General features: G+C 52.6%; 1 protein-coding gene and 1 long non-coding RNA gene across 8 annotated transcripts in view; one reads left to right on the forward strand and one right to left on the reverse strand.

Moving 5' to 3' along the window:
- Window positions 1-21,238, forward strand: part of MYH14 (myosin heavy chain 14) — a 91,654-nt gene that overhangs the window by 7,955 nt on the left and 62,461 nt on the right. Inside the window, exons 1-9 of one of the 7 annotated variants that reach the window (XM_044931356.2) lie at window positions 3,475-3,519; window positions 4,917-5,122; window positions 8,669-9,079; window positions 14,339-14,495; window positions 16,003-16,030; window positions 16,159-16,261; window positions 16,952-16,975; window positions 18,805-18,897; window positions 19,286-19,349. In XM_044931356.2, coding sequence (XP_044787291.1) covers window positions 8,672-9,079; window positions 14,339-14,495; window positions 16,003-16,030; window positions 16,159-16,261; window positions 16,952-16,975; window positions 18,805-18,897; window positions 19,286-19,349 — 877 coding nt within the window. In that variant the 5' untranslated portion in view covers window positions 3,475-3,519; window positions 4,917-5,122; window positions 8,669-8,671. Of the gene's footprint in view, window positions 1-1,527; window positions 1,612-3,392; window positions 3,520-4,916; window positions 5,123-5,633; window positions 5,777-6,204; window positions 6,230-6,290; window positions 6,314-8,668; window positions 9,080-14,338; window positions 14,496-16,002; window positions 16,031-16,158; window positions 16,262-16,951; window positions 16,976-18,804; window positions 18,898-19,285; window positions 19,350-21,238 lie in introns of those variants that run through there. The other 6 variants (XM_025270025.3, XM_044931357.2, XM_044931358.2 and 3 more) reach the window with 6 other exon arrangements.
- LOC102414795 lies at window positions 287-3,393 on the reverse strand. Its single transcript, XR_003104798.2, has 4 exons — window positions 3,222-3,393; window positions 1,944-2,008; window positions 1,507-1,585; window positions 287-1,110 (listed from the first exon to the last, which is right to left on the reverse strand). It is a non-coding gene; the product is annotated as an uncharacterized LOC102414795 (long non-coding RNA).

Raw genomic sequence — 21,238 nt, forward strand, 5'->3', positions numbered from 1 at the left:
GAGTAGGTTTCCCTCAGTGTCCTTACTGTAAAATGGATATGACTAGTACGTACCACTTAGTGTTATTGGGAGGATCATGGGATTAATACATACAAAGAACCTGGAACTGTGCCTGGCACACAATTGTTGTTGTTTAGTTGCTAAGTCGTGTCCCATACTTTCGTGAACCCATGGACTATATATAGCCCACCAGGCTCCTCTCTCCATGGGCTCCTCTGTCCATGGGATTTCCCAGGCAAGAATACTGGAGTGGGTTGCCATTTCCTTCTCCAGGAGATCTTCCCAAGCCCTGGATCGAACCCACATCTCCTACATTGAAGGCAGATTCTTTACCGCTGAGCCACCAGGGAAGCCCACCTGGCGCAGAGTAGGCACTCAGTAAATATCAGCAACTATTAAAAGTGCTTAGCAACAGGCATCCTATTATCATTTAGTGATGCCATCAATTATCCTATACACTGAGCAGAAAGAACGACATCTTCAGTTTAGACCCTGGGTGCGAATGATGACATCACCAGTTACCAGGTAGAAAATGGTTAGAATGTACACGCCAGAGGTTTCATTCCCACTTGAATTTCTGTTGTGTCCCAGTCCACACTCTTCTCTGGGGCACATGGGATTATCACCTATTTGCGCCTCAGTTTTCTATCAATCAAACGCAGATAATAAAAGTATCAGTCTCCTAGGATTGTTGAAAGAATCCAATGAGTTAGATACAGACAAAGGCCACAGTGTCCCACGCACAGCTGGCACTCAATTGACAGCAGCTCCTGTTAGCCTCATGGCAAGAGGACTCCACGGTGGACACGCTGGCTAGGGTAACAGGTGCTCTCCTCTCTGTCTGGGAGTCTTGGCTAAGAGCACAGACTCAGGGGTCTGACCCACTGCAGTCTGAGCCCAGATCTGCCTTCAAAGGCAGCCAGGAGACCCTGGGCACGTTGCAGGCCTGAAAGTGGGAATATTGACAGTGCCAGCTCACAGGACGGGCACGAGGAGGCATCAGCATGATGACGGCCATGCTCCCGGCACACAGCCTTCGTACACGTGAACCGTATAATCACTGAGGATGTCCTTGCAAAGGTCCTCCCCTCCTTGGCACCGTTTGCCCACCTGCAAAGAAATGGGCAGTGCCTGTGGCAATCTCAAAGCTTCTTGCCTATAAGGACTCAGCTTTGCTATCGCTGAGTGTAGGTGTTGGGAGATGGATGCTCCCACCCGTGTCTGCCCTCAGCCCAGCTCCAGCTCTTTCCTTCTGTCTCCTCACTCCCCATCTCTTAACTGTCAACTTTCCCGTTTCTCTGGCTTCTTTCCCTTGTTCTAGACTTTTTCTTTCTCTCTTGTTTCTCTCCTGCATGCTATCAGAAGACTGTTTGTAGAGCAATAAATAGTGATAGCAATCATAATTTGTGTATTTAATCTTTCCCCCATACTAGGACAGCTCTTTGCACATATTAACTCATTTAATTCACACAAAGACTTGTTACTGTTGGTTCAACAAACACTTACGGAGTGCCTCCTGTGTGCCAGACCCTGAGAATCCAGCTCGGAGCAAAAGAAAGATCCTCGCCCTCATGGGACTCACGTTCTAGTGGAGAGACAGACGATAAAAAGGTAAACAAACAAACAAAAAACACCTCTTCTAGTGCTATGGGGGAAAAAAAACCAAGGAAGTCAAAGGAAGAAAGTGAAATGTTTTCTATAGAATGGTTGGGAAAGGCCTTCTGAAGGAGGTGTGTGCTTCCCTGGTGACTCAGACGGTAAAGAATTCTCCTGCAATGCAGGAGACACGTGTTCCATACCTGGGTGGGGAAGATCCCTTGGCTAAAGGAATGGCAACCCACTCCAGTATTCTTGCCTGGAGAATCCCATAGGCAGAGGAACCTGGTGGGCTACAGTCCATGGGGTCGCAAAGAGTCAGACACGACTGAGCGACTATCACTTACACTTTTCTGGAGGAGGTGACATTGGATCTGACCTGATGATGTGAGGTGGGGCAGCCATGCAAAATCTGTGGGAAGAAACAGCCAGTGTAAAGGCCCTGAGGCAGAACCATGCCTCGGGAGTGTTTGAGGAGTTGAGGAACAGCCAGAAAGCCTGTATCACTGGAGCTGAATGAAGGTGAGTTGATCTCACACAGGGGCCCCCCTGGGACCACATCATGCAGGGTCTTGTGGGTCACAGTGAGGACTTTGGTTTTTACTTTGACAAGGAGCCATGAAAGGTTCTGAGATGAGGAGGGGTGCAGTCTGGACAAAGTTTGACAGGATCCCATTGGCAATAGGCTGTGGGGGGAGGGGTGGTGAAGGTGGGGGCAGAGGGGCCATCCTCTCCATTTGACAGATGCATAAATAAATGGAATGTCAAAAAAAGGCCAGCAACAGGCTCAAGCCCCCACAGCTGTTGAGCAGTGGAGACAGGTTGGCAGGCTGGCTGGGACTTGAGTCCTGTTAGTCCAGCCTCCCCTCCCCCTTCTCAAGCCTAGCTGCTCACCCCTCCTGAAGTCTCAGTGTACACCTGTAAAATCGGGACACAGGTCAGAGACCAGTGGTGCACGGCTCACCAAGAACATGCTAGCTCCAGAAGTGGGCACCACCTCAGGGTTCAGAGGAGCCTTTACTTTGTGACCTTGGGAAGGTGCCTACCTCTCTCCTGAGCCTCTGTTTTTCCATCTATAATTTGGGAAGCATTAACCAACGTCTGGGTGTGGCCTGGTGGTTAAAAGCGCAAGTTCTAGAGTCAGATTTGGCAGGATCCGAGTCCTTGGTCTGCCGCTTGCCAGCTCTATGACTTCCAGCAATTAGACATCCTCTTTCTAAGCTTCGGTTTACCTCATCTGGAAGATGAAGATCTTAACAGCACTAATTCCAAGGGGGTAGTTGTAAGGATTAAATGAGATCATGCAGGTAAAGCGCTTAGCACAGCTCCTGGCATATATCAGGCACTCAATAAAGGATCATTATTATTATTACTGACAGTAATGCCCACACCTCTGGGTGGGTGAGAGCCTGGAGAGTGCCTGGTGGTACGCGGCCGGCGTTTGACAAAAGTGAATTCTCTCGCCCTTCTCTCATGCCTGCCGGCTCCCGGGGGACCCAGGCATTCCGGCCTCCGGCCGCCCCCCCAACGCCGACCCTTACAAAGGCCCTCATTCATGTCTGGTGCACAAAGCGGCTCATTCACCCAGGTCCCTTGGGCTCCCCGCCCCTGGCCGCCCCTTGTACCTCGCCATTGGTCGGACCCCCTGCCTGTCAGGCTTCGGGTCTTGCCTGCTGCCGTGCCGCCTAGCTCCACGCTCCAGAGCTGTTCTTTTCCCACGGCTGGCACACTCCGGCAACTTCTGATTGGCCCCTCCCGACAGCCGCTCCTCTTGATTGGCGGGTGCGCACCCTGTGGGCGAGTCCATAGCTTGTCGCAGCGGGCGCCGATTGGCCCCTGTTGCGCTTGTGTGGGCGGGGCTTTCTTGGCTGGCCCGCCCCTCCTTCTCCCCAGGCCGAAGCCTCGGGACGGCCCTGGAAGCCGGTGAGTGCCCGGGGCCCGCTGCCCGCCTGAGGCGGCGGGGAGTGGAACTGGGTCCCGGGAGGCTGGAGCTCCGAGGTTGCGGTCGGGGCTCCGGAGGCCGGCGCGAACTGCGGGGGAGGGGCGGTGACGTGGACACTCACCTTGCGCTCAGCGGGACGGCAGCTGGGGGCCTGGGGACGGGGTGGGGCGGGGCGTCTCCACTCGCCCCCACAACTCGAGTTCCTCCTCTAGGAGAGGCCGGGTCCGGGTCCTCGCTGGAGGCCCCAGGCCTGTTTCGCAGATGGGGAAACTGAGGCTCGCTTTGGGACATTGGGCGCTTTAATACTGAGTCATTGCCTTCAATCCCCCGCACTCGATGACTGTGTCTCTGTCTTCACGTGTAAAAATTGCGGACCGGAGACAGGGATCATCGTGACTGGCAGAGCAGAGGGGTGGGGAAAGACATCTTTGAGCCCCCGCGATGTACTTGGGCACTTTTATTTTTATAACTAAATAATTAACTTTATATTAACCCGAGATGGGTTATATTGCACCCATTTAACAGGGAAAGAAAAACAGGCCGCACAAAGGCGGTGACTCAGGGCGACAGGGCTGAGAATAACACTTCGAAGACCGACTGTGTACTGGGTTCCTTAACGTTTTTAATCCAACAGAAGTCCGCTAAGGACGGCTGTAGTTCCTAAGAAGTAAATGGGGAAGGAGGTTGAGAGTTACCACTTGGGAAGAGGAACTAGAAATCTTTGAGGACCTACTACGCATTCCACCCAAATCCCCTCTTTAGAAAATGGTCTGGGCTTGAACCCCAGCCCTCCTTCTTACTGGCTGTGTGACCTTGAGCGGGTTACTTCCTTCACGTGTCCATGCCTCAGTTTCTCCAGGGAAATGGAGATGCTGATTGTCCTTATCTCACTGGTTTTGAGATCATTCTATGAGTTTGGTCAACTGTTCTAAAAGCCGGAAAACCCTCGGCCCATAGTAGGTGCACTTAGTTACCATTATTTAGTCCTAAGTTCACAGAACTGAAGCTCCAGACTCTAGAAAATCATGTTCTCGTCTTCTTCGGTATGTCTCGAGCTCCCTGTGGATTGTACGGCCCCGTTTCCAGGGTTGAGGAAACTAAAGTTCTGCGAGATTAAATGATGTCTCCGGGCATTACTTGTTTAAACGCTGGGCTGGGCACTTTCTCCCACATGGGTTTATTCATTTCATTGACCTCCATTCGCGAAGAGGAAAGCCAAAGCCCAGAAAGCTTGAGCGGGATTCGAACCACCAGAGTCCTCAGTCCTCTCCGCTGCGGGTCCTTGACCTTTGCTCGCCCAAAGGAGGAGGGGCCCTGGCGCCGCCGCCGCCCACCTGGCAACAGGCTCATCCCCGCCTCTCCCCATCCCCCTGTCTAGGGCCTTGCAACCCCGGGATCCGCCCCCTTCCCCAGCCGGGCAGGTGCTAGGTGACATCAGAGCCGGACTCCCTCCCGGTGACGCGACGTGGCCCCGCCCCGCGCTGGACCGCGGAGGTAGCCGCACCTGGGAGCTCTGAAGAGGCCGGGGGATTCCTGGGCCCCCTCCCCAGCTTCCCGCTTCCTGTACCAGCCGGCGCCCCCCAGGTAGCCCCCAGGGTCCGCGGGGTGAGGCACTTGGGTCTTGGGGAAATGGGGGTTGCGCGCTGGGATTCCGGGATCTGAGGAGGGGGCCCCGGGGCCGGGAACCCCAGGTCTGATTAAGGACGGCTCTGGGAGGCTGGGCTCATGGGTCTCCAGGGAGGAAGGCGCTGAGACCAGGACTCCCCTGAGAGCTGGAATGTGTACATCTTGAGGGAAGAGGGGGCTGGGAGCCTGGGCTCCTGGGTCTGAGGGAGGAGGGGTTGGGTGCCCAGATTTCTGAGTCTGGAGGCAGAGAGGACCCTTGGATCCTAGCACTAGACTGAGGTCAGAGGGCTGGATGCCAAGGGCCCCAATCCCTGCCCCAGGGGCGGATCCCTGGCTCCTTCCTTTCCAGCCAGCAGTCCCTGCCCCTCCCAGGCAGGTGCTTTCACCTGCAATGGTGACAGAAATGAGTCCTGGCAGAGGTGTTCCTGCTGGTTAAGGAGGGCAGGGCTGCCAGAGGGCCAGGCCACCCCATCAGAGCTGTTCTCAGCTCTCAGAAGTTGGTCCCAGGCGTCTTCACCTCGAGCCTCTTCACCTCGAGCCTCTTCGCCTCTAGCCTCTTCACCTCTAGCCTCTTCGCCTCTAGCCTCTTCACCTCTAGCCGGCTGCAGTGAGGTGAGGGGGCTTGAATTCACAGGTCCAAGGGAGGAGAGGTCTGAGGGTTCCTGGAAATGTAAGCTGCCGGAGGCCCAGACTCCTGAGTCTGGAGGAGGAGGGGCTGGGGGCCTGGACTCCTGGGTCCAAGGGAGAAGGGACCCGGGGCTCAGACTCTTGGCTCTAGTGAAGGGAGGCACAGGGCTGGGTGATTGCAAAAAAACTCCCAAACCCTTCCTGGTCAAAGGCCGTGAGCTGGAGAGGAAGTGGGTGGGGTGAGGGTGAGGGTAAAGTCCCAGGGATGGGACTTGGCTCTGAAGGGATGAGGGCCAGTTAGGAGGCCTGGTCAGTCTGGGCAACCTGGGGCCTGGGACGTGGAGAAAGATATGGCATTGGACGGCAGGAGACGCCCACTGTTTGAATGCAGGGGCCTTGGGTTTGAGGCCAGAGAGCAGCAGGACCAAATGTCATAGGGTGAGGGTGAGGGCCTGGGGCCACTGGTGGTAGGGAGAGTGCCTGGGGGTAAGAAGGGCGTGTGGCCTGGAGCTGAGTGTCCAGGTAAGGGAAAGACAAGGGCCTGTTGGGATCAGATCCAGAGATGTCCAAGAGGAGCTGGGTGTTTGGAGGGACATCTCCAGAGATATGTTGGAGGTGGGGGCTGGGGGGCCTGGAGGGCAGAGGCAGAAGCACCAAGGTGGGGGAGACAGAGCACTGGGGGGTCCTGTGACTGGTGTGTGGGCAGCGATGTGGCCGTCTGAGGCCGTGGGAGACAACAGATTCCAGCTTCTTCAGGGGCAGGGCACGGTGAGGGACAGGGGGCATAGTTTTCCTCAAGGGTGCTTAAACTACTCTGGGATTGCCAAGCTCTGTTCCCTGCTGGTCTGCAGCCCCTTTAAGGGCAGGAAGGGGGTCTAGCACAGGCTGGCTCGGATCTCAAAGCTCATCTTGGATTGTGACTGTTTGAGACGTGTCTGAGACTAGATCGACCCCAGACCAGGTGCTCCTCGAAGCAGGGCCTCATCTGACTCATATCTGGATCCCCAGACTCATTCTGGGCAGAGCTCAGGACTTAAGAAAACTTCAGGGAATGTTGAGTGAATGCAGAAGTTAATGAATGGGGCCAGCCCGTGGTAAAGAGAAGGATTTCAGGTTGCAGGGAAGAAAGCCACTGCTAACCAAGTGATGAAATTCAGATCTGTTCTGGGGTAACCTAGAGGTGGTCAGGGAACCTGAGTTACAGAAATCAGGTTGACACTGTTCTAGGGCTTACATCTATGAGGTCAAGGTCCTCAGCATGACCCAGTCTGACCCCCTTTGTCCCTAATCTTTCCTTTCCTACCACCCTTTCTCCCTGGATCACCTGGCTCCAGCTACACTGGCCGCTCACAATGCCGCAGACATAGAGGCACATGCCTGCCCCAGGGCCTTTGTACGGGCTGTTCTCCCAGCCTGGAATGCTTTTTTGTCTGACATTCCCATGGCCCATTCCCTTCATCTCCCTCAGGTCTTTATTCAGATGCCACATCAGAGACGGTTTCCTTGGCCACCCCAATTAAAACTTCAATGGCCCTCAACCCTAACAGTCCCTGTTCTCTGCTTCATTCTCCCCCTTGGCATGTATCATCATTTAACATACTGTATAATTTACTTATTTATCTTTGAATCTGTCTCCTGGGATTAGAGCAGCACTAACTCACAGAAACACAATGCAAGCCAAATGTGTAATTTAAAATTTTCTAGCCACATTAAAAATAAAGATATAAAAAGGAACAAGTGATGTAAGTGCTAATGATGTATTTTTTTAATCCAATATGTTACCAAATGTAAGAAACACGAATGAGCTTTTTGTTGTGCTGTCTTTGAAACTGGGTGTGTGTCTTATGGTCAGAACCCATCTCAGTGTGGATTCTCCATTTCAACTCCCCAGTAGCCTCACGTGGCCATGGCTCCTATGATAGCCAGATCAGGGCTAGAATGTAAACACCTTAGGAAGGCAGGAATCTTTTTCTGGCTTGTTCTTTGCTATATGGCTGACACCTTGAACAGTATTATAGCCTGGCTTATTAAAGAATTATTTTTAGAAAATGTATTTTATTGAAATATAGTTGATCTACAATGTTGTGTTAATTTCTTCTGTATAGCAAAGTGATTCAGTTATACATATATATTCTTTTCCATTATGGTTTATCACTGTACATTGAATAGAGTTCCCTGGGCTAAACAGTAGGACCTTGCTGTTTATCCATTCTATCTATAATAGTCGGCATCTGCTAATCCCAAACTTCCGATCCTTGTCTCCCTCGTCCCCCACCACTTGGCCCCCGCAAATCTGTTCTCGATGTCTGTGAGTCTGTTTCTCATTCCTAGATAAGTATATCTGTTACATGTTTAAGATTCCACATATAAGTTACATCATATGGTATTTGTCTTTCTCTGACAATTCATTTAATACGATAACCCCTAGGTCCATCCATGTTGCTGCAAATAGCATTACTTCATTCTGTTTTTTGAATGTCTGAGTAGCATTCCATTGTATATTTGTACCACATCTTTATCCATTCATCTGTCAATGGACATTCAGATTGTTATTCAAGAATTATTGAATTGGGAATTCGCTGGTGGTTTAGTGGTTAGGACTCCCAGCTTTCAGTGCCAGTGGCCCCTGTTCAGTCCCTGGTGGGGAAATTAAGATCCCGGAAGCCTCGTGGTCCAGCCACATACACACACACACGCACGAATTATTGAATGAATGGATAGAGAGGTGGATGGTAGAATAGGTGAAAAAGGTCTGTGAACCCATTTTGCAGAAATGTAAATTGAGGTTTGGTGGGGAAGGCAGTGGCGACTGTCAGGGGAATCTGGGGTGGGGATGGAACCCCTCCTTGACCCTGGTCCTCTGCTCTCTCCCTGCAGACCATGGCAGCAGTGACCGTGTCGGTGCCCGGGCGGAAGGCACCCCCCAGGCCGGGCCCGGTGCCCGAGGCCGCCCAGCCGTTCCTGTTCGCGCCTCGCGGGCCGGGCGTGGGCAGTGGGCCTGGGGGCTCGGGCACGTCCCCGCAGGTGGAGTGGACGGCACGGCGCCTGGTGTGGGTGCCGTCGGAGCTACACGGCTTCGAGGCCGCGGCACTGCGGCACGAGGGCGACGAGGAGGCCGAGGTGGAGCTGGCGGAGAGCGGCCGGCGGCTGCGGCTGCCGCGCGACCAGATCCAGCGCATGAACCCGCCCAAGTTCAGCAAGGCCGAGGACATGGCCGAGCTGACCTGCCTCAACGAGGCCTCCGTGCTGCACAACCTCCGCGAGCGCTACTACTCCGGCCTCATCTATGTGAGTGGCCTCCTTCCCTGGGAGGGCCTTGCCTGGGGTGGGGCGGCTGGGTGTCAGCACCCCAGCTGGAACCGACGTGAGGCTGTTTCTAATTTTCCCCTCAGGTTGGGTGACGATGCCCACCCTTAGTTGCCAAGTGATAAATTATTGGATTACCAGGACTGCCTGAGACCCCATTGCAGGCGTCTCATGTTATACAGTGCTGCTGCTGCTGCTGCCAAGTTGCTTCAGTCGTGTCCGACTCTGTGCGACCCCATAGACGGCAGCCCACCAGGCTCCCCCGTCCCTGGGATTCTCCAGGCAAGAACAACTGGAGTGGGTTGCCATTCCCTTCTCCAATGCATGAAAGTGAAAAGTGAAAAGTGAAAATGAAGTCGCTCAGTCATGTCCGACCCTCAGCGACCCCATGGACTGCAGCCTTCCAGGCTCCTCCATCCATGGGATTTTCTAGGCAAAAGTACTGGAGTGGGCTGGATGCTCCTTATTGGGCTTCCCCTGTGGCTCAGTGGTAAAGAATCTGCCTGCAATGCAGGAGCCCCAGAAGAAGCGGGTTTGATCCCTGGGTAAGGAAGTTTCCCTGGAGAAGGAAATGACAACCCACTCCAGTGTTTTTGCCTGGAGAATCCCAGGGGCGGGGGAACCTGGTGGGCTGCCGTCTATGGGGTCACACAGAGTCGGACACGACTGAAGCGACTTAGCAGCAGCAGCAGCAGGATTAAGACAGGACTGGTCATAGTGGAGAAGGCAATGGCAACCCACTCCGGTACTCTTACCTGGAAAATCCCATGGACGGAGGAGCCTGGTGGGCTGCAGCCCATGGGGTCGCTAAGAGTCGGACATGACTGAGCAACTTCACTTTCACTTTTCACTTTCGTGCATTAGAGAAGGAAATGGCAACCCACTCCAGTGTTCTTGCCTGGAGAATCCCAGGGACGGGGGAGCCTGGTGGGCTGCCGTCCACGGGGTTGCACAGGGTCGGACACGACTGAAGCGACATAGCAGCAGCAGCAGGTCACAATGAGATTGACTGTGCCCTAGTCACTGTTAACCTTTCAATGTCTCACGTTGTTTAATCTTAACAGCAAGCAGGTGGAGTAGGGCAGTGGTTCTTAGCTCTGCCTTCTTGTTATAGTCAGCTGGGGAATTTTTACAAAATGCCAGCACTGGAGCCCTTCCCCACCCCATTTGAATCAGACTCTCTGGGGGGTGTGACATGGACACTGGCATTTTTAATAAGCTTCCAGGGTGGTTCTAATGGGCAGCCAGAGTGTCGTTCAGAGCAAACAGGATTAGAGATGTTGACAAGGAATGTCGACAATAATAATGAGAAATAATGATCATGGGTGGCTAGCAAATATTTATCGAGCACTTAATGATGTGCCAAGTACTGTTCTAAGTGCTGCATGTGGGTTATCAGCTCACTTCTGGGCTGGGGATTTGTCCTTATCGCCTGATGTTTCAGGAATGTTAAGTGACTTGGGTCCCAGGTCACATGGACGTGAAGGATTTGAACCCAGGCAGCTGGCCGCAGAGTCACACTCTGAATACCAGCTTAGAGGGCTGGAGTCTCACTGCCTTGCTCATTGAAACTGGCCCATCAAGAATAGATGCAAAATATCTCCCTAAGACCCTAAAAGGAAAAGTGCTGGTTTTATGTGTTTTAAAAACTGCAAAACTTTCATGAAAGTAATAAAAGAATATGTCACTAAATGATGAGATGTATCAAAAAAATAAAAATAAATAGCCTGGCCTCAATGTCCACCCCGTTAAGGGTCATAAGCACAAGATGAGGGTATTTTTATGAATTCTGACTCCTGTTTGGGGGAGAGAGTGAGGCCGTGAGAGGGGCCAGTGGCTGGCTCAGGGCCCCTCAGCTTTTGGTGGCAGAGGTGGGATTTGACCTCAGGATTCTCTGGCCCTGGATTGAGGTGACACCTTCTGCAGCCTATGTTGGGCCCTTAGGATTCCTCACTTGCCTTTGTGAGCCGTGGGAGCTCTGTGAGCCTCTGTCCAGGCCACTGCCCTGGACCTCATCAAAGTCAGGGGATCAGAGAGGCACCCAAAACCCTGAGCCACCCCTTTCCTGTTAGTAAACACTCTGAACCCTCACGGCAGCATTGTAGGGTATCTTCTATCATCCCCAGTCTGTCGGTGGGGACACTGAGCCTCAGAGAGGGGCCAAGACTTAGGCCACGCCCCACCAGCTACCAACCAGCTTAACCAGTATTTGAACCCAGGCCTTCTGACTCTAGACCCCCTATTCTATCCACAGCAGTGGGAAGATTGTTGGGAAAGTTCAGGGGGGAAAATGGTGAGGCCTGAGCGAAGGCTATGGTCTGAGAGTCAGAGAATTGGGACCTGACAAATGAAAGTGAGATGGAAGTTTCCAGAAGCCCAGACAGGAAGGAAATTGGGCCTTAACAATAATCATTAGTACTCAGGGAGTGCCTGCTTTCTCCGTGAAGTGCTGTTCTAAACTTCATTTCAGTATGATCTTGTTGACCCCCTCACCACATAAGGCTGTGAGGTAGGGGTTATCACCTCCTTTGCCGACGGCTTGGAGAAGAAAAGACATTGGCCCAGGAGTAGTTAACAGCTAACGTATTAGGCGTGCATAGGGACTTCCCTGGTGGTCTAGTGGTTAAGACTCCACGCTTCCACTGCAGGGGGTGTGGGTTTGAGCCCTGTCCAGGGAACTAAGATCCTGCATGCTTTGAGATGTGACATAATTGAGTAAATAAATAAAAAATAATCACACACAGGGTTCCAGGGCTCATGCTCAGCTCAGTACTTGCAACATGAACTTGTGGGTAGCTCCCCAAAGCCCTCTGTAGAAGCACTGTTCCCATCCCCGTGTGATGAAAAGGGGACCCGGGAAAGTTAAGGAGTGTGCTCAAGCCACCCAGCTAGAAGATTTGATTCAAGCTCCACCTGGCTTGTCCTTGGGCTGTGCTTAGTAAATACTAACTGGCCAAAGGGAAAGACAGTGCTTTCCAGTGGAAAGGGAGAGGGGGGGTGTCCGGGATTCCACAAACCAGATCCTGTTGCTCATAGGCTATTTGGCCTGATGTGGTCCCTTCCCTGAGATGCCCAGGGCAGAAGGGGACCCCATCTGCTGGATGCTGACTGTGCCTTCTGCTCCGGGAGGCACCTGAAGATGCTTGGCATCATGTCACTCTCAGAATCCTTCTAGATGGTGGAGGTTCGGAGCTCCATTTCTCCAGAGCTGGAAACTTGAGCTCGGAGAGGGCAAACACCTGGAGTCCAGTCACACAGGCCAGATACGTGGGATGACACAGCATCTGAGTCTGAGTGAAGTCTTAGCTCCCAGGTGGGCTTGGAACCTGAGTGTGTCTCAGCGCCGCGACTGGAGCGCCTTTTACCGCCCCGCCTTGGGCTGTCTGGTTTTTATTCACTGTCTTCCTTAATCCCTACCGCCTCGGTAACGAGCTGGGGAGGGTTTCTCAGGGAGGAAACCGAGACTGAGGGGAGAGTCACTGGGCTGCGGAGGGGCGGTGGCAGCGAGGAGTTGGACCTGGCGGGTCCGCCCTCAGAGTCCTGCCCCAGGCCTTTCCAGCCAGGCTTCTGCAGCTGTGCGCTGGCCACTCAGGTGGCCCCGGCCCTCTCTAGGCGCACCGGCCTCAGCCCCTTTCCCCCTGGCCTTGGCAGCCAGCTCAGGTTCCCTCTAGGGTGTTGCCCTGGCTATAAGTAATGGCTGGCAGGAGGGGGCTGGGACGGGGATGGGGTGCGGGAGGTGGGCTCCTCAGCCAGCCAGAAGTGGGGGCCAGGGCGCCAGCAGCCATGAGATACCCTCCCCGGGAATGTGGTCTGGCTGCCCCGCCCTTTGAGAGCTCTGGGGAGCTGCTGGCGGGGCAGGCAGACACCCAGCAAACCGGTTGTTCTGCTCCAGGCTGGCCACCCACCCTCCCATCCTTAAAAGCTTGGCACCAGGCAGCCTGCGGTGGCCACACCCTCACTCTGCTTGAGAAGCTCAAGTTGTCTGGGAGCTTAAAGCAGTTCTGCTATCAATCGACAAGTAAACAGCTGGTCATTTAACTCGCTAAGTAGCTAACTAGCTGCCTAAGTAGCTAGTTGGTTTCATAGTTAACTAGCTGAGACCCTGGGGCTTCCCTGGTGGCTCAGTGGTAAAGAATCTGCCTGCCAGTGCAGGAGATATGGATTCGATCCCTGGGTCTGGAAGATCCCCTGGAGAAGGAAATGGCAACCCACTCCAGTATTCTTGCCTGGGAAATCCCACGGACAGAGGAGCCTGGCAGTCAGTGAGGTCGCAAAGAGTCAGACATGACTGAGCAACTAAACAACAGCTGAGCCCCTAAGCAACTCTCTGGCTGTATTAGCTAGCTTGACCCAGCTAAGTTAACTAGTTAGCTCTCTGGATTGTGTTAGCTAGGTGGTCAGCTGGTTCTCTAGCCGGTCTAACTGCCTTGATCCCTCCTGTCTCTTGTCTACCTGAGGCTCCGTTAGAGCTGGAACAGTGCTTAAATGATTACCAGGTCCTGAACTCAGGCCCAGAAGGTGTGTGGACAAATTCAGGGCATCCATGAACTTGGATGCAAAAAAAAAAAATTACATCTTTATTTTCACGCACCTCAAACCTGAAATTTAGCATGTCCTCCAATAAGAGGGAACCACCAAAACTGTCGTGGACGCAGGTCCTGTGAGTCTGTTATCAACAGAAACCACAGACATGTTCCCGTCAAGTTTCAGCGGCTGCAGATACAGGAAGCACTCTTCCAGAAATATTCTGTGTGTATTCAAGCAAATTCAGAAAAGTGTTCTTCTTGCAAAGTTCTTACCTTGTTTCTTATGTTGTTTTGGAGATAGTTCTCTGTCTGTAGAGGCCAGAAACCTCATAGGAATTCATTGTATGACCATGCATCCAGATCGTTTCCGGTCCTTCATTATTTTAAAAGAATGATGCTACAGATGAACTTGCACTTGGTCCTTTCATGCGTGTGTGAGTCCAAGCAGTGACAGGGCTACAAAGCCTCCATTCTCTCCCCTTGTGAATCCTCATTCATACAGCACCTTTGTGCAATTTGGAAAGCTTCTTTTCAACCATCAGCCTGAAACCATAACAAATGCTGAATCTACATTGTCATTGTGCGAATGGCAGCCCCTTAGCCGGATGTCCTTGTGCAGTGCACAACCTGCCTAGTTGTACGTGGCAACTCCGTGCTGCCCCTAGGTCACAGGCAGGTAGCTAGCTGAGGCCCTCTCCCTTCTTGCCCACTGCAGACGTACTCCGGCCTTTTCTGTGTGGTCATCAACCCATACAAGCAGCTGCCCATCTACACGGAGGCCATCGTGGAGATGTACCGGGGCAAGAAGCGCCACGAAGTGCCGCCCCATGTGTACGCAGTGACCGAGGGAGCCTACCGAAGCATGCTCCAGGGTGAGTGTGGGGTGGGGGCTGCTGGAGGTGCCTCTTCAATGGGGACTGGGCTGGGGGTCAGGATTAGATGTCAGCTCAAGGATTTCAGACTCTGCAAGGCTTCTTTGTGGGGCAGGAGGGAACACAAATGGAGGGCCGAGTGGGCAAGGCTCTGAGTTCCACCAGACAGGTCCCTTTTCATCTGTCTCCTTGTTTACCCCTCCCCGCAACAAGCATCACTTGGAAGCTCATTGGTTCCAGGCTTCTACAAAAATTCCTCTTGAAACAGTGTTTCTTAAGAGTGTTCACTCATTCGACATTTATGTTGCTGACGCGATCTACATTGTTGTGAGTGAATGCCACCCCTTAGAGAATGGGTAGCATGGGTTCGCTGTGTACAGCTGGGCAGGTTGTGTGTTGTATAAGGATGTCCATCAGAGGGGTGCCATTTACTCCATGACAATTGATCACTCGGGGCAAAATTCCATAATTCCATGTGGTACACATAATACACTCATTATCTATTTATTGTAGGTCATTTATTTTAATAAATACTTGTATATATTAAAAAACATATTAAACATTTTAAAGTTTGTATCTTTCTATCATGACATTAATAGTAGGCAGCATATAAGCTGTATTTTCAAAGCAGTGCTTCCCAGAGTGTAATCCTCTCATCATCAGCCTCAGCATCACTTAGGAACTTGTTTGAAATGTCAACTCAGCCTTTACTCTTGACCTGCAGAGTCAGAAAGCCTAGGGAGAGCCATGGACCTTGCCACTTCCCACCGTCCTTGGTACCTAACATTTAGTAGGTGGTCTGTGTGCATTTATTGAAGGGATGGCTCAGATGGTAAAGACTCTGGCTGCAATGAGGGAGACTCAGGTTCGATCCCTGGGTCAGAAAGACCCCCTGGAGGAGGGCATGGCAACCCACTCCAGTATTCTTGCTTGGAGAATTGCATGGATAGAGGAGCCTGGGGGGCTACAGTCCATGGAGTCACAAAGAGTTGGACACGGCAGAATGACTAACAGCAACTTGTCAGCCCCAGGATGAGCGGAGGAGGAGACAGTGGGGACCGAGCTGTGCTCTCTGCCCTCAGGACAGATGACCCCCCGTGGGCCATCAGTCACCATCACTACATTCAGTGGCCTGTTTGCTATTACAGGCTGAGCCTGGGGTCTAGGATCTCACTCTCACATCTTTGAATGTCATCATTCAGCCCGAGGCGGCACATAGTAGGGGCTCAAATTGAAGTTTGTTGAATGAATTACATTCTGTTCGGTTGGAGTTTGTTGTCTTCATTTTACAGGTCAGGACACACTGAGGCTCAGGGAGGGACAGCTGCTTTCCCAGAGCCATACAGCCAAAAGAGGCTGAGTCAGGATCAGGTATTAGAATCTAGGAGGATCATATGTCAAAAACCCAGCTTTTCCTTAGCCCTTGGGAAGGATTTTGAAAAGAGGGTGGCCAGCATCTCGCTGGAAAAACCCTCCCAGGTGACCCATCCCCCTCTGTCCCCTACAGATCGTGAGGACCAGTCCATTCTCTGCACGTGAGTAATCCTGAAGGACTTCCTGGAGGAAGTGGGATCCCAGCTGGGCATGGCTCTGCTTGGAATGGACGGGGCTTACCTGGTGACTTGGGCTGACCCTTTTTGCTTCCCTTTGTGCCCCCGCTTAGTGGGGAGTCTGGGGCTGGGAAGACAGAAAACACCAAGAAAGTCATCCAGTACCTTGCCCACGTGGCATCATCACCAAAGGGCCGGAAGGAGCCTGGTGTCCCGGTAAGTGACCTGCCTTGGGACGTACTCTGGAGCCTGCCACCAGATGCTCCCTCCCTCTCAGGCTCTGCTTCCCCTCCTAACTAACTCCCCGCCTCTCCCATGGAAGAACACAGTCACAGGCCTCCTCCTGGCTGCCCCTGCCCCACCCCCACCCCCGAATCCCTACTATGTGCCTGATATATAGTGCTGGGAGCCGAGGCATGATGGACATAAAAATTGCAACAGCCAGTCCTTCGCCTCATTGACCCTTGGAACAGTGCCTCTGGCACGTAGTAGGAGCTTACATCCCAGAGCACCCACTATGTGTCTGGCCTGTTTAGGTTCCTGCAGTGCCCAGGTTTGCTTTGTAAGTGAGCGTTTATATATAGCCCTAGTCCTTTGACTTATATTTCTGTAACACCCCAGTGAGGTGGGTGTGGTTTAAAGATGGGAAAGCAAAGTCACACCTGGGGTGGGTCGGCTGTCCAAGGTCACACGCCCAGGAAGGGCTAGCCCAGATTCAAACCCCAGGTGATGGGGCCACCGCCCGCTCCCCACCCCCAGGCACCCCGCTCCACAGGCCAGTTTCTCCAGCCCCTTGTCTCTCTATCCCACCCCCTGCCCCCTCCCCTAACCTCGTTCACCTGTGTGTCTGTCCATGTTCCATGTGCCGTGTCCTGGTCCGTGTCTCGTGTCCTGTGACTTCCTCAGGCCTCCGCCAGCACCGTGTCTTATGTGAGTAGCAGGGAATCACCTCGAGTCCTGCCACCCCTAATACCACCCCGGTCACCCCAACCCACAGTCGTCCTGGCAGATAGGTCCCAAGGCACTGACAGTCACCCCTGCCTGGAGGCCACATTGTCACTTTTGATGGCCCTACTATGTGCACAGCAGGCGCCACACTGTCATTTCATGCAACCCTACAGTGGGCACACACCCAGGGCCCCCCACGGTTGCTTATGGCAGCCCAACTGTGTAGTGAAGGACAGGGAAGCCTGGCGTGCTGCAGTTCATGGGGTTGCAGAGTCAGACACAACTTAGTGATTGAACAACTGTGTGCACACACCCAGGGCCATTTCGTGTGGTCCTGTTGTGCATGTGGAGACCCTACCACATAGCTGTGTATATTAGCCCTACTGCATCTGTGCAGAGCGGCCACAGATCCCAGTGGGAAACAACCCAGAGCCTGTAACTACCATTTGTTGCTGATCTGCTAAATGAATGTAGGCAGAGCCCACAGTCACCACGCTTTCACACAGCCCAGGGACCCACAGTTCCATTCATGGTAGGCAGGCCTACTTTGTGCCCCCACCTCAGGCTGGTGTCTGAGGGCTCACAGGGCATTTAAAGAAATAGTCGGGATCTTTGAGAACCTGGCTAGGAAAGAGGAGAAGAGGGTTGTCATGTATTGAGCACCTACTGTGTTCCTGGCTCTGACACCCAAGTGGCTGTAGGGAAGCTCAGAATAAGATCTCTAGCCATGGGGGCCCGAGGAGGGATAAATTGGCAGTAGGTGATTAACAGGTGCATACTACCATGTATAAAATAAATAAACAACAGGGATTTACTATATACCCAGGGAACAGTTGAATTTCTCTGGTGTCTCAGACAGTAAAGAATCTGCCTGCAATGTGGGAGATCCGGGTTCAATCCCTGGTTCAGGAAGATCCCCTGAGGAAATGGCAACCCACTCCAGTATTCTTGCCTGGAGAGTTCCATGGACAGAGCAGCCTTGACAGCTACAGTCCACCAGGTTGCAGAGTCGGACACAACTGCGCAACTGGCACTTTCATAGGAAACAATAGTCAATATTTTATAAGTTTTAAGGGAAAAGAATCAGAAAAAAAGAATATATATATATCCAAATCACATTGCTGTACACTTGAAACTAACTCAATATTGCAAATCAACTATACTTCAATTTTTTAAAACTGCTCTTAAAAAAAAAAAGTCCCCACTCAAGGATTAGCCTGACTGCGGAAGGAAACTACCATTTCTTGAATGTGTACTCTGTGTCAAACAGTTTGAAGAACTCTACATAGATGGTATAGATTTTTCTTTAGGTCCACAAGTGATACATGAGTATGCATTCACTGTAACAACAACAGACAAACCAGGCAAAATGAACTTCCTCTTTCCTTCTCTCAGTCCTCTTTCCTTGGAGTGGCTTACTCTGTTGACATTTTGGTGTGTATCCTTGCAGACCTTTCTCTAAACGTCTACCAACATGTGTCTGTACGTATAGATATGGGAGTCTTGTTCTGTGGTGGTGTTTTCTCGGTTCATTTTTTTATTATTATTAATAGAATCACATTGTAGGTGTTGTCCTGAGACTTGCTTTTTTGGTTTTGTTTCCGCTGGACAATGGATCTTAGAGAAGTTTCCTCATTCCCTTCACAACAGACTGAAGGGCAAGCCCAGATTCGGGAAAGCTGGCACACGCCCAGATAGATACACAAAGGCCCCTCACACACAGACACTCAGCCAGACCCCACACCCCAGCGGGGCCAGTGCCCTCACCCCGCGACCCCGCCACTGACAAGCCATCCCCCGACGCCCTGCAGGGTGAGCTGGAGCGGCAGCTTCTTCAGGCTAACCCGGTCCTGGAGGCCTTTGGCAACGCCAAGACGGTGAAGAATGACAACTCCTCCCGCTTTGTGAGTGCTGGGGGAGGGCGGGGCCTGGGCTCGAGTTAATGAACCTGGAACTGGGAGCGAAGGAAGGTGGGGGGGGAGACAGGACGTGTGGGTCCGTGAGCGGGGAGGGACCTGGGGTCCACGGCTCCTGGGCCTGAAGGATGAAGGGGAACTGGGGACCTGGGTCCTAAGGAAAGAAGTTAGAGGCGCGTGGACCTTGAATTCTCCCCGGGAGGCACCCCTCCCCACCGAATCCCAGCCCCAGCTGGAACCTCATGATCGGAAGGGGTTCAGATGGAGGGAGATAGTCAAGAGACAGGCTGACTCTCGGAGGGGTGAGTGTGGGTTGGGGGTGCTCCCCAGGCCCGCAGGACCCTCGGCTAAGCCCCTCCACCCGCCTCCCTTGCAGGGCAAATTCATCCGCATCAACTTCGACGTTGCCGGGTATATCGTGGGCGCCAACATCGAGACCTGTATCCTCTCACCGCCCAGAGGAGGCACCCGGGGGCGGGGAAGAGCGGTAGCGGCCATAGAGGGCGGCCCTCGGGGTCTCACCGCGTATAGGAAACAGGGGTCCACACTCTCCCGGAGCCCTGGCTCCCTGCTGCCCACCCTGTGCCTCCGTTTCCCGCTCTGCAGAAGGAGAAGGACGCTAGACCCTCAGGAAGGGGCAGGCGCAGCGTCTCCACGTTGCGGGGAGGATGGCGGGGCCTCTCGTAGCCTTTAAGAGAACGCTTTCCCAACCTAGCCAAGGGGCGGAGGGTACGCGAGCACAGAGAAACGATGCAGGCAAAGCGGAAGGCGTGTGGGGGCCAGAGTCCTGGCCCCGTGGAGTCACGTGGGACGTGCTTAATCCCAAGGTGTTCCAACACGTGTGATGAGTGCATCAGAGACTCTGCACTGGGGGGTTTTATTGGGGGCTGGTCACATAGGCACCGCCTGCCCAGCGCGTACCCAAATTTCAGAGTCCGTGAAGGAAAACATATGTTCAGCAGAAAGCATGTTGGTTTACACAGTTGAGGTGCAGGGAGCCCGTGCTATCAGCCTCCTGAAGTTCAGATTCCCAGACACCAGCCGAAGACGGGCCTTGCAAGCCTGCTGACTCCCGCCAAGCTGTGTCCAACTTTCCCCACCGGTGGCAAAAACGCTCCCTAGAACTCTCATGGACAGAGGAGCCTGGTAGGCTGCAGTCCATGGGGTCACTAAGGGTCGGACGTGACTGAGCGACTTCACTTTCACTTTTCACTTTCATGCATTGGAGAAGGAAATGGCCACCCACTCCAGTGTTCTTGCCTGGAGAATCCCAGGGATGGGGGAGCCTGGTGGGCTACCGTCTATGGGGTCGCACAGAGTCAGACACAGACTGAAGCGACTTAGCAGCAGCAGAAGAAGAAATTTACAAGATAGAACCCAGAAGGTCCAGGAGTGCAAAGCTTAAGAGAATAAGGGAAAACATCACACTGACCCTGGGGTCGAATCCCGGCTTTGAGGCTGGGGGCCCTTAAGCCTGTGATTTGACCTCTCTGGGCCTCAGTTTCCCCTTCTGTAGAAGGGGTCAAATCATAAAAGCTACCCTTGAAGGGTCTGAAGGACAATGTGAGGTACATTTTTAGCACAGCTCCTCCCTGATGGTCCAGAGGTTAGGACTCCCATGTTCCCCATGCAGAGGCCCCAGGTTCGATCCCTGGTCAGTGGAACTAGATCCTGCATGCTGCAACTAAGACCTGGTGCAGCCAAATATATATATATATATATATATATATATATATATATATATTTAAGTTTATTTTTAAAAAGGAAGACTGAACTACCTGAGACTTCCCTGGTGGGTGGTCCAGGTTAGGACTTGGTGCTTTCACTGTCAAGGGCTTGGGTTCAATCCCTGGTCTGGGAATTAAAATCCCACAAGCCACTGCAAGGATGGGCCAAAAGAAAAAAAAAAAAAAGAATGAGCTATCATTATTAGAAATGAATGATTAAGTTAGCACTGTCCTTATAATGTTAATATGTTAATGTTGGTTAATAATTATGAATTATTAGACCTTCTGGGTTCTATAATTATTAATGTGGACATATTAATAACAAATCATATTTCCATCCCTGGGGTGTCAGCTCACTGTCCCATACCTGCCCCCTCTCCCTGTCATCCAGGGAGAGATTGAGAAGCAGTGTGTTGGCAAAGAGTTTCTCCTAAGAGGGCTTGTGTGTGTGCGCTGTCATGTCCGACTCTTTGTGACCCCATGGACTGTAGTCCACCAGGCTCGTCTGTCCCTGGCATTTCCCAGGCAAGAATACTGGAGTGGCTTGCCATTTCCTTCTCCAGGGGATCTTCCCAACCCAGGGCTCAAACCCAAGTCTCTTG

Source organism: Bubalus bubalis, chromosome 18, assembly GCF_019923935.1.
Source record: "Bubalus bubalis isolate 160015118507 breed Murrah chromosome 18, NDDB_SH_1, whole genome shotgun sequence".
NCBI classification, from domain to species: domain Eukaryota; kingdom Metazoa; phylum Chordata; class Mammalia; order Artiodactyla; family Bovidae; genus Bubalus; species Bubalus bubalis.